General features: G+C 56.6%; 2 protein-coding genes across 2 annotated transcripts; one reads left to right on the forward strand and one right to left on the reverse strand.

Moving 5' to 3' along the window:
- ERAS (ES cell expressed Ras) lies at window positions 89–4,771 on the forward strand. Its single transcript, XM_013986122.2, has 2 exons — window positions 89–887; window positions 3,802–4,771. Exon 2 carries the CDS (start codon window positions 3,845–3,847, stop codon window positions 4,544–4,546), a length of 702 nt encoding a protein of 233 aa, XP_013841576.1. The 5' UTR covers window positions 89–887; window positions 3,802–3,844; the 3' UTR covers window positions 4,547–4,771.
- PCSK1N (proprotein convertase subtilisin/kexin type 1 inhibitor) lies at window positions 5,744–10,278 on the reverse strand. Its single transcript, XM_005673617.3, has 3 exons — window positions 10,070–10,278; window positions 6,433–6,905; window positions 5,744–6,102 (listed from the first exon to the last, which is right to left on the reverse strand). Exons 1-3 carry the CDS (start codon window positions 10,181–10,183, stop codon window positions 5,910–5,912), a joined length of 780 nt encoding a protein of 259 aa, XP_005673674.3. The 5' UTR covers window positions 10,184–10,278; the 3' UTR covers window positions 5,744–5,909.

Below are 11,160 nucleotides of genomic sequence, written 5' to 3' on the forward strand. Positions count from 1 at the left end.
CCAGCAGGGCTGATGTGTAAATGAAGGCATGAGGGCGTGGGTCTTTCTCTTGTCAACCCCCAGCTCATCCAGCGCCCCCTCAAACTAACTGCGAGTAGAACAATAGTTCGACTGGCTCCACAAGGGATTAAATGGTGGAATCTGTGAGAAAGTAAGTGCCCGCCTTAGATATAGGAGCCTCCCAGCCGGTCCCAGCTACACCCTGGGCTGAGAAGGCAAGAAAACTCCCTAGGCCTCAGTCTCCCCACCTGCTTTTTGGTCTTGATTGGTGGGGGTGGGGAGGTGTGTTTAACATACTTCGATTTGGTGGCCAAGGGTAGCTTCCTGGAGGAAGGAGTGTCTGCTATTGACTGTGGGGTTGAGGATTGGAGGATAATGTGAGGGTTTTGTTTCTCCCACATAAAGAGAATTGCTCTGGCAGCTCAAAGGAGCCGGGCTGAGGTTTCCTGTATTTTTCTTCATGGCCACTCTGGGACAAGATGACCAGCAGAGACCCACCCGGTCAAGAAGAGGGGAATGGGGAATGCTGGCCCGCTCAGTCATCGCCTTGGAAGGATTGTCCTGGTTGCCCTAGGCCCACAGGCCCCTGCTTGCATTTCATTGGTCAGAACTGTGTCACATGATTGTCATAGCTGCAAGAGAGTCTAAGAGAAGGCTGGGCACACCACCACCTCAAAGCGGGTTCTTTCTGTCTTCACAGAATAAGCCCTCCTCTGCAAAGCGGGTTCTTTCTGTCTTCACAGAATAAGCCCTCCTCTGCAACTCTCTCCCTCCAGGGTCGGCTACAACCCTCTCCCAAGCTACCAAAAAGTCCACCTGAGGCAGCGCAAGCTCCCAGGGCCTCAAAGAGGCCCTCACAAAACATTTTGCAAAGTCTAGACGCTGAGGTAAAAAAATCCGACACCCCACGCCCACTAAAAACACCAAAGTATGTCCCAGGTGGGGGCAAGGTAAGGAAGAGGTGCCAGCAGGATGCAGGGGGCACACGAGTGGGGAGGGACCTGCGCGCAGAGCGCACCCCAAGAAAACCCACTTCGTGACACCCCTTGGTGACACCCGGCTCACCTCGGGGCGGGGGCTGGGGGCGGAGGGGCCAAAAGGCCGTCCTCCGCGCATGCGCACTCCGTCGCCCCCTCCCCGGCCACCGGGACCCGGGGGAGCATCTCCGCCCTTGTCAGTCCTGTCAGAGCGGCCAGCAGGTTCGGGTCCCGGAGCCACCCGCCTTCCCCGGACAGAGGTGAGCTGGGCCGCCCGAGCCCTTGGCCCCGGCCCCGGCCCCGATCTCGGAGGTCCTTCTACTTAGGACTGTGGAGATGCAGCTGAAGTCGGGTGCTAGGGGACCTTCCCCTGTGGCCTTCTCTCCTCAGGGGCCAGCACCCCGCACACTCACGCCTTTGTGAGGATGGGCCTTAGTGAGGGTGTAGGCGCCGGGCGGGGAGCGGGGCGCGGAAGTGCAGGCGGGCGGGGGTCATGACTTCGGGGTGAACCTGGGGATCCCCCCCTCCCCACCTCACGCTGGCCGGTCGCCCGGGCTTAGTCACGGGACATGTGACCGACGTGGTGCGGGGACCTAGGCCAGCCCTGAAGGGGATGGAAGAGACTGCTCTTGGGGATGGAGTGGGGACCCCAGTCCCCCCACCACCACCCCGTCCCTCCATCTGGGAGGCGACACGAAGGACGGGGTCCGGGCGTGAGGCAGGGGCCCAGGGCCTCGAGAACCCCTGACCACACCGGGGCACTTGGCCCTGCGATGGGCTGTGTGACCTCGGGCCAGTCACCGCCACTCCCTTCTCCGAGCCTCGCGGTACCTCGGTGACAAAAAGCGGCCCGTAGCCGTGGCAGCCCGTGCCCCCGACGGGTGTCAGGCTGGGCTCCGGGGACGCTGTTCCCTGCGACGCCCGCCTGGAGCCGGGGCCCTTCTCACCTGGCCCTGCCTCCGGTGTCGCCGCCCCCCTCCTCCAGCCGCCCGGACCCCGGCGCCGGAGTCCCCAGACCCCCTCCCCCCGGCCTCCCGATCCCTCAGCAAATGCTGTCAGGCCCCCCCGCGGAACATCCCCGAACCCCACCTCTGCTCCAGGTCCCCCCCTCCCCCGGGCCACCTGCTCTGCTGCCGTGCTAACCCCCTCACCTCGGCCGATCCTCACGGCCAGACCCTCTCCCTTTCGGCCCCCAACCAGGGGGACCCCCCCAGAACTCTTGTCCTCACTTCACCTCTCCCCATCATGGCCCCTTCTCCCGGGACGAGCACCTTCTTGGGTGCCCCCCACCCACCACAGCCCGGTCCCCCACCTTGGACGCTGCTTTCCCCCCCCCGACCCCCAGATCCCAGACTCCACAGAACTCCCCCCCTCCCCCGCCGTGGATCCCTCAGACCCGCCACCTGCCCCCCCGCCCCAACTGCCCCTGCCCCAGGGCTTCCAGGGAGACTTGGAGCCATGGCTATTATGATGCATTTCCTGAGGCCACACACCGAACCAAGACCAGGATGTGTATTGAATGGGTTAATGGGGACTCGCTATTAATAGCGAACGCTAATTGAGCACCTGCTGTGTGCCCATCCTCTTCTAACTACATGGTAATTTACTCGCTTATCTTGTTTATTGTCTCTTTCTCACTTCCAGAATCTAATCCTCCCAAGGGCAGGGACTTTATTTTGTTCTGGCTGCACCCCCACCCCCACCCCTCTCACCCCCACCCCCACCCCCACCAATTACAATGCCTGGCACGCTGGAAGGTCCTCGAATTAATGTGACAATTAAATTCAAATAGAAACGCCTAACACGAACCAAGCACCTTGTGCCTTCTTATCTCCGAACTTAAACCTATTTGATGGACGTACCTTTGTTACTGTCTGTGTCCTGGACTAGAATGTCAGGTTCATGAGGCCCAGGGTTTGTTATCTATTTTTTTTTTCCTCACCTCTTTGTCTTGCCACACAGTAGGTTCTCCATAGCTGTGTGTGGAAGAAAGACCACATTTCAATGATAATGGCCAACAGACCTCATAATTTGCTTACTTATTTGGGTTATTGTCTCCACCTTTTAGAACAGAAACTCCCTGGGGGCAGGAATGTTGCTCAGCTCAAAACTCCGGTGGGCACCATGCCGGTCTGGGGTCCTACAGTGACCCAAGCCCAAATCCAAACTGACCAAATCCCCGCCCTCCCTCCGGAATGGGGAGGGACTGCTGATAGGCAGGGGGGTGTCTTTTCCAGGTGACTGGGGATGTTATCAAATTAGATTATGGTGAACACAGTCCTAAAACACGTTGAATTGTGCACTTTAGCCAAGTTAACTTGAAGGTATGGAATTTTTTTTTGTGTGTGTGGTCTTTTTGCCATTTCTTGGGCCGATCCCGCAGCATATGGAAGTTCCCAGGCTGGGGGTCAAATCGGAGCTGTAGCCACCGGCCTACACCACAGCCACGCGGGATCCGAGCTGCATCTATAACCTAGACCACAGCTCACGGCAACGCCGGATCCTTAACCCACTGAGCGAGGCCAGGGATCGAACCCGCAACCTCAGGTTCCTAGTCGGATTCGTTAACCACCGAGGCATGACGGGAACTCCCTAGAAATTACATTTGAAAAGTCCCTGCCTTCACGGAACTTATGTTGTAAAAGGGAATGAGAGGAAAACAACATGTGTATTGTATTTGGTATATTAGGTGATTAACACACACCAGGCCCTCAAGTCACTGTTGCTTCAGTGACACCCAGCTGTCCCCTTGCCCCTAAATGGTCTCACCTAATCCCTCCCCACCCACCCCTCTGTGGTGTCTTTCGTCTCTTCCCACTTGCAGGGCCTGCTCTCCGCATCTCTTCTTCGAGCTGCCCGCTGGGGGCATGGCGCTGCCAACAAAGCCTGGCATGTTTGATCTGGGCCTGGGCACCTGGAGCCCTAGCTCCCAGGAGCAGAAGCACAAGGCTCGGGCACCCTCCCGGGGGGTGGGCAAGCAGCTGCCTGAGTACAAAGCGGTGGTGGTGGGTGCAAGTGGTGTAGGCAAGAGCGCGTTGACCATCCAGCTGAACCACCAGTGCTTCGTGGAAGATCACGACCCCACCATCCAGGATTCCTACTGGAAGGAGATGGCCCTGGACCACGGAGGCTGCATTCTGAACGTGCTGGATACGGCAGGACAGGCCACCCATCGGGCCCTGCGTGACCAGTGTGTGGCGATTGGAGATGGTGTGCTGGGTGTCTTCGCCCTCGACGACCTCTCATCTCTAGCCCAGCTGCAGCAGATGCGGGCCACCTGGGGCCCTCACCACACCCAGCCCCTCGTCCTTGTGGGCAACAAGTGCGACCTAGTGACCACCACCGGAGATGCGCATGCCGCTGCTGCAGCCCTTGCCAAGAGCTGGGGGGCCCCTTTCGTGGAGACCTCAGCCAAGACACGCCAAGGTGTGGAGGAGGCCTTTTCCCTGCTCATCCATGAGATCCAAAGGTTCCGGGAGGCCATGGCCAAGGAGGCCATGGCAGGGCCAGGTGGGGATAAAGCCCGGCACCAGAAAGCCATGTGCCGCTGTGGCTGCTCCGTGGCCTGAAGATCTTGACCTAGAAAAGCAGACCCTCCCCCAGACTAGGGTGGCGGTTCCTTCACCTGTGACCCCCCCCCAGCAACTAGCCATGTGGGACACTGTTGGTGTACTGGGGATAGATGGACCCCTCTCCTAGGGAGATTTTATTTTGGTGATGGGCTTTTTGGCAATGTGGGGCGTAGTGTTGGTTGTGTCAAGTTGAGAGATTTGGTGCAAAATTAAATAAATGGTGTTCTCAGTTTTCAAAGCTGCCTCCATCCCAAGTGTTATGTGGGTGGGAATGAGACTGGGGAGACTAGTACTTGAATTATGAGAATTCTTTCATTCAAGAAATGTGGGGAAGGGAGTTCCCTTTGTGGCTCAGTAAGTAGTTAACGCTCCCAACTAGGATCCATGAGGTTGCGGGTTTGATCCCTGGCCTCGCTCAGTGGGTTAAGGATCTGGCATTGCCGTGAGCTGTGGTGTAAGTGGCAGATGCGGCTGGGATCCTGCATTGCTGTGGCTGTGGCGTAGGCTGGCAGCTGTGGCTTCGATTTGACCCCTAGCCTGGGAACTCCTATATACCGTGTGTGCAGCCCTAAAAAGCAAAAAAAAAAAAAAAAAAGAAATGCGGGGGAGCCCCCTGTGTGCCAGGCCTTGCTTTGGGTGTAAAAGATGCAAGCAAAACACTAAAAATCCCTGCCCTTGTGACTATGACACAAGGCTATGTATTAAAAGCAATGGAGTGACAGGGAAGTCAAGGAAAACCTTATTAAGGGACATTTGAACAAAAACTTGTGGATAACTAGTGCAAAGGCTATGACCACAAACCGGTTAGTGCCAGCCACATCAGGTTAGTGCCACGTCAGCTGTATCCCATCCCCACCCATACCAGAAGGCAGCCGATCTGGGCCTATGGATGTGCCAACTAGCCCTGCCCAAGCTCTACTCAGAAGCCTCAAAACAGCCTCCCCTTTGTCCTCTGGAGGATGGACCCCTGGAAGGTGCTGCTGAATGTGGTCTCGGAGCCTTCTGGGCTCCCCCGTCGCGGGATCTGGGTGGTCACTGCCATTGTCTATATGGATACCTCCCAAGTGAGGAAGAGACGCAGACTGCGGGGCGGGGGCAGGACCGAGGGCAGGGGCCCCTTTTTCCTCCTCTAAGGGCAGCCATTGCCACCCAGTCCCCCGGCCCCCTGGACGCTGCCACTCAAACAAACACATAAGCTGCTTCAGATCATATTTATTGTAGGGTCCGGAGTGGGGATCATGGGGTTCGAGGGCAGCAACTGTGGCTGGCGGGATATGCCGCTCTCTGGCGGGAGGGAGCTGTCAGGGTGTCAGGGGCCGGGCGGTCCCGGGCTGGAGGGCGCGCAGGATCCAGGCGCTGCTCAGGGCAGGAGACGGCGCGCTGGCGCCTGGGGTGCGGGGTTCTCTAGACGTTTCACGCGCAGCAGGGCCCCCAGCACGCCCTCGGGGGGAACCTCAGGGGCCAGATCCTGGTCCGCGGCGCGGCGGAGGCGACGCGGGGCAGCCACCGCCTCGGAGTCCGCGCTTCCGGCGAGGATCCGCCCCAACAAATACCTGCAGGGGAGCGGAGAGGAATGCAATGAGGATGTGTCCGCGCGTCACCACCCCGGACCAAAGACCTAGACGGCGCCGCTACTCCTAACCCGCCGGGATCTGGTTGCCTCCTCCCACCCTGGCGTCCCACTGCTTTCAGGAGGCAGATGTCCCCGCCTCCCCTCCCTGAAACTACTTTCCCCGCCTTCCATTCATCCTCCCAGCCAGGCATCTCTGCCCCCACATCCTTGGTCCGGGACCAAACTCCCTCCGAGGGCCCCAGGACCTAGGTGTTCGCACCTCCACGGGTGAAGCAAGTGTCTGCCCCCCGACCACCTCTAATGGGGGTACCTCAGTAGCTCCGGGTCCAAGTCAGGCGTCTCGTCGCCGGCGTCCTCAGCATCTGGTACCGTGGGGCCATCATCATAGACTGGGGGCCGGGGTCTGAGCGCCGCGGCTGGGGCAGGGGCCGGGACAAGCTGGGCTGCGAGGGCCGCAGGGTCCAAGCGGGCGCGGAGCAAGGCGCGGGCGAGCTGTGCAGCGGGTGCATCGGGGTCGTCTTCCAAGCCCAGGGCCGGGTCGTTGGTGCGGGGTCCGCCCCAGACGCGCAGCAGCTGCGCCAGGACGCGCGCCTGCTGATCCTCGGCCTCCTGCGCCTCCGCCCGCGCCCGCTCCTGCCTTTCGGCCTCCAGCAGGTGCGCCAGCGCCCGCGCCAGCTCCTGCACAGCCCCCGCCGCCTCTCCCCGGGGCGCTGCCCGCCGGAAACGGCGGGGAGTACCGGCTTCAGCCATAGGCGGCGAGGCTGCGCCCAGGCTGCGGGGCTCCTGCGGGAAGACAAGGTGGTGGGAAGGTAGTCAGCATCCGTCAGGTCAGGGAAGCCCCCAATGTACCTTAGATATCCCCAGATGCCACCAAAGGCACCCTGGCCCCTCAGTTGTGCGCAAGTACCTCTAAGGCCAGTGGAGAACTCCAAATATCTCCGGACACACTTAGAACCACCAAAGACCCCTAGATTTTCCCTCCCCCCGGGCCCAATTTCCTAGGGACTCAGAACTTGCCCCTGGACAACTAAAGACCAGGTTTCTTTATACCGGTCACGATATGACAGCTATAGATTTTTCTATGTTAATGTCGTGGACAATAGGTAGCTATATTTGCATTTGATAGATTCTTTTTTTTTTGGCATTTTATAGATTTCTACTGTCCAGTTGGTTTACCCCAAAGGTAGTAGACTGTTCTGCACCTTATTTTTTTTTTTTATTTTTATTTTTTGCTTTTTAGGGCCGCACCTGCAGCATATGGAGATTTCCAGGCTGGGGGTTGAATCAGAGCTATAGCTGCTGGCCTACACCACAGCCACAGCAACACAGGATCCAACCCGCGTCGGCGACCTACACCACAGCTCACGGCAACGCCGGATCCTTAACCCACTGAGCAAGGCCAGGGATCGAACCCACGACCTCATGGTTCCTAGTCGGATTCATTTCTGCTGCACCACGACGGGAACTCCTGCCCCCTTGCTTTTTGAAATCTATAGATCAGTACCTTAAGATCACCCTTTCTCTCTCTTACATCCTTCCTTTCTTCTACATCGAATCCCTTTTGTATGGATGTACAATAGTTTATTTAACCAGTCGTCAACTGATGAACATTTAGGGCGTTTCCAATATTTTCCTATTCTTATAAATAATGTCGGCATGAATAACCGTGTTCATATACCATTTGACGTGTGCAAGTCTATCTGTAAAATAAATTACCCAACGACTAATTTTCAGTTCAAGCAGTTTGAAGCAATTTCAATGAATTTAAAGAAATAAGAGTAACAAAAGTATGAGAAAGGACCAAAACGACCATTAAGGAGTTCCCATTGTGGCACAGCAGAAACGAACCCGACTAGGAACCATGAGGTTGTGGGTTCGATCCCTGGCCTCGCTCAGTGGGTGAAGGATCTGGCGTTGCCGTGAGCTGTGGTGTAGGTCGCAGATGCAGCATGGATCTGGTGTCGCTGTGGCAAAGGCCAGCAGCTGTAGCTCTGATTCAACCCCTAGCCTGGAATCTCCATAGGCCGCAGGTGTAGCTTTAAAAGGGGGGGGGGGAGAGAAAAAAAAAGAAAGAAAAAAGCCTGGAAACAACCCAAGTATTGTTGCTGACGTATTGAAAATGCATCTATAAACCGCGATGTACTCATATGGTAGTGATTCACTCATAGGATAAAACATTACGTAGCAGAGGCCTTGGGTGCGGCCCTAAAAAGACAAAAAACAAATAATAAATAAATTATAGCCACAGACTTCAATGTGGATGAATCTCAACCATTGTAGAGAAAGAAAAAAAAAAGGATACAGAATTCCATTGCAGACTGACTGCAACTACCAGCCACCCTGATGATCTCTTAGTGACCCCTAGTGACTACCAGGAGCCAGACGCCCAGTAAGATTCCATTTCTGTAAGGAAAAACTAGACAAGATACTGTTTAGAGACACATACATATGTGATGAGCTACAAACAAAATTCACAGAAAACACAGGATAAGGATTATGGAGAAGAGGGGCTGCCATGGAGAGAGGCCCCCAGGGGCTTCTAATGCTGGGTGAATTTCTTAAACTCAATTTCTTAAGCTGAGTAATGGGTACACAAAGGGGTTATTTGATCATCACTCCTTACATTTTATATACATACGTTTACATGTATCATGTCATTTATAAAAATATTTCATTAAAGAAAATCCCTTGGCGTTTCCGTTGGGGCTAAGTGGTAAGAAACCCAACTAGTATTCGTGAAGATGCGGGTTTGATCCCTGGCCTCACTTAGTGGGTTAAGGATCTGGCATCACCCTGAGCTGTGGTGCAGGTTGCAGACGAGGCTTGGATCTGGCATGGCTGTGGCTGTGGCGCAGGCTGGCAGCTGTAGCTCCACTTCGACCTCTAGCCTGGGAAATTCCATCTGCTGCACCTGCGGCCCTAAAAAAAAAAAAAAAAAAAAAAAAATCCTTGACGCACACAGCCTTGAACTCTCTTCGTTAGAGGAGGAGATGGTCCGAGTGCCCTTGAGGCCCAGCACCCCTCAGACTCCCCAGGGATCATACCCATCAATCATGACCTCACACTCACTTGGACGGACGGGCCTTGTAATGTCACACACGCAACCCAACACTAACACATCCACACGCAAGGAACTGCACACATTCACGCACATGGCTGCTCGTGCTGTTACAATCACCAACGCCATCCAGGTGCACAAACACGCACCACCCTTAAAGACATAATGCAGCACTGACAGCGACATCATGGCTTCTCTCCACAATGACACAGCTCCTCCGAGAAACTCAGAGGGACAGCCTCGTGAACACACATACGAAATCCTAGTCGCTCAGTTCAACAGAACCAACATGAGATGTGCACTCGGGGAGATGAAGACCATTCCCTCCTCCCAAAAAACCCAAATCCCACGAACACACACACAGACACGCCCATAAGTCACACCATCACCGGAGGATTTGAAAACACATGGTGTCACTAAGAAAAGTCATACGTAGAAGCATCACACACACTGCACACCCAGACCCACATTGTATGGACGCTCAGAAGTGCTAACATCCAAGGACACACACAGGGGTAGCACACTCTCACGCCCGTCATCACATCATGTGCACACACCTACCGATACCTGCACCCCCTGCCTGAAAGCGCGCTAGTCCCATGGACACGGCCAGAGGCGGCAGACGGGCGAAGCCGGGCCCAGAGCCGGGTGCCAAGGTTTGAGCAGGGCGCGGCGCCGGATGAGCCCCGGACACTGCCACCCGCACAGCCCATAGACAGAGCCCGGCGCAGACTGGCGGCTGGACCCCGGGCCACCCTGGCTGATCTCTCCGCACGTCCCGGGAGCTAGAACCATCGAGGATGAGGGACCAGCGGCCGGGCACCGACCCTCCCCCGTAGCATCCTCCTCCCCACCCCCAACCCCACCCCAAGCCAGACCCGGATCGCACCTTTCCCGGCCTTGCGCAGAGCGCGAGGGGTGGCCCAAGTAAGCCCAAGAGCAGCAGCACCAAAAGGCCGACGCCCCCGGCCCGCGGCCCGCGGAGCAGTGGCGACCCCGCCATGCTGCCCCAGCGAGCCGGGCTCCGGACGGGCGGACTGGCTAGCAAGTGCGCAGCGCCTGGGATAGCTGGCACGGCTGTGGTGCTCTGCGGCTGCGCACGCGGGGGAACCTTTCCCTCCCCTCCCCATCCCCTCCCACCGCTCTACGCAGGCGCAGCCGCCGAGCTCCCGCAGCCCCTCCAACCCGCCGGTCCCCATGGAGATGCCCAAGGGGCAGGGTGGAGAGCTGGAGCCTGAGATGGCGGTTGCCATGGCAGTAGGAGGGCAGTTGCCAAGGCAACAGACCTTGCTGCCGCCTCAGCCGACAGGCAGGGAAAAAAAATGACTCAGTGCAGTGGAATAGGGGTCTGGTCCCCACCTCTCCGTCCTTGGGGACGAGATACATCATGGAATAAGCAGTTCATGGGATAAGCAGTTACAGATGGCCTATGGACCAGCGCCTTTACAGGGTGATGGGTTCAGTCCAGGTGACGTGACCATGCATAGGTCAGTTCACCATTCTAAGGCACAACCCCTTTACCTGCATAAAGGGGTAACTAATAGGAGTTCCCGTCGTGGCTCAGTGGTTAACGAACCCGACTAGGAACCATGAGGTTGCGGGTTCGATCCCTGACCTCGCTCAGTGGGTTAAGGATCCGGAGTTGCCGTGAGCTGTCGTGTAGGTCGCAGACATGGCTCGGATCCCGCGTGGCTGTGGTGTAGGCCGGTGGCTACAGCTCCGATTGGACCCCTAGCCTGGGAACCTCCATATGCCACGGGAGCGGCCCCAGAAAAGGCAAAAGCACAAAAAAAAAAGGAAAGAAAATTTCTGCTATCCCGGGGTGATAAAAAAGGGGGGGGGGTTTACTAATAACTGTCCCTGAGAGCAGCTTGGAAGTTTTAATAAGAATGACATTCAGTAGGAGCTCAATAAAAGCTCTTTTCCATCCTCTCCATGGCTCACTGTTTCTTTTTCTGACCTTATGTACCCATGCTGCTT

Source organism: Sus scrofa, chromosome X, assembly GCF_000003025.6.
Source record: "Sus scrofa isolate TJ Tabasco breed Duroc chromosome X, Sscrofa11.1, whole genome shotgun sequence".
Classification (NCBI taxonomy): Eukaryota; Metazoa; Chordata; class Mammalia; order Artiodactyla; family Suidae; genus Sus; species Sus scrofa.

What these genes read in the sequence shown, in the direction of transcription:
- ERAS (XM_013986122.2), top strand. Translation starts at nt 3,845, where the DNA reads ATGGCGCTGCCAACAAAGCCTGGCATGTTTGATCTGGGCCTGGGCACC.
- PCSK1N (XM_005673617.3), bottom strand. Translation starts at nt 10,183, where the DNA reads ATGGCGGGGTCGCCACTGCTCCGCGGGCCGCGGGCCGGGGGCGTCGGC. An exon ending in TCTGCGCAAGGCCGGGAAAG is followed by an intron (nt 6,906 to 10,069) that starts GTGCGATCCGGG and finishes GTCTTCCCGCAG; the next exon opens with GAGCCCCGCAGCCTGGGCGC. An exon ending in TTGGACCCGGAGCTACTGAG is followed by an intron (nt 6,103 to 6,432) that starts GTACCCCCATTA and finishes GCTCCCCTGCAG; the next exon opens with GTATTTGTTGGGGCGGATCC.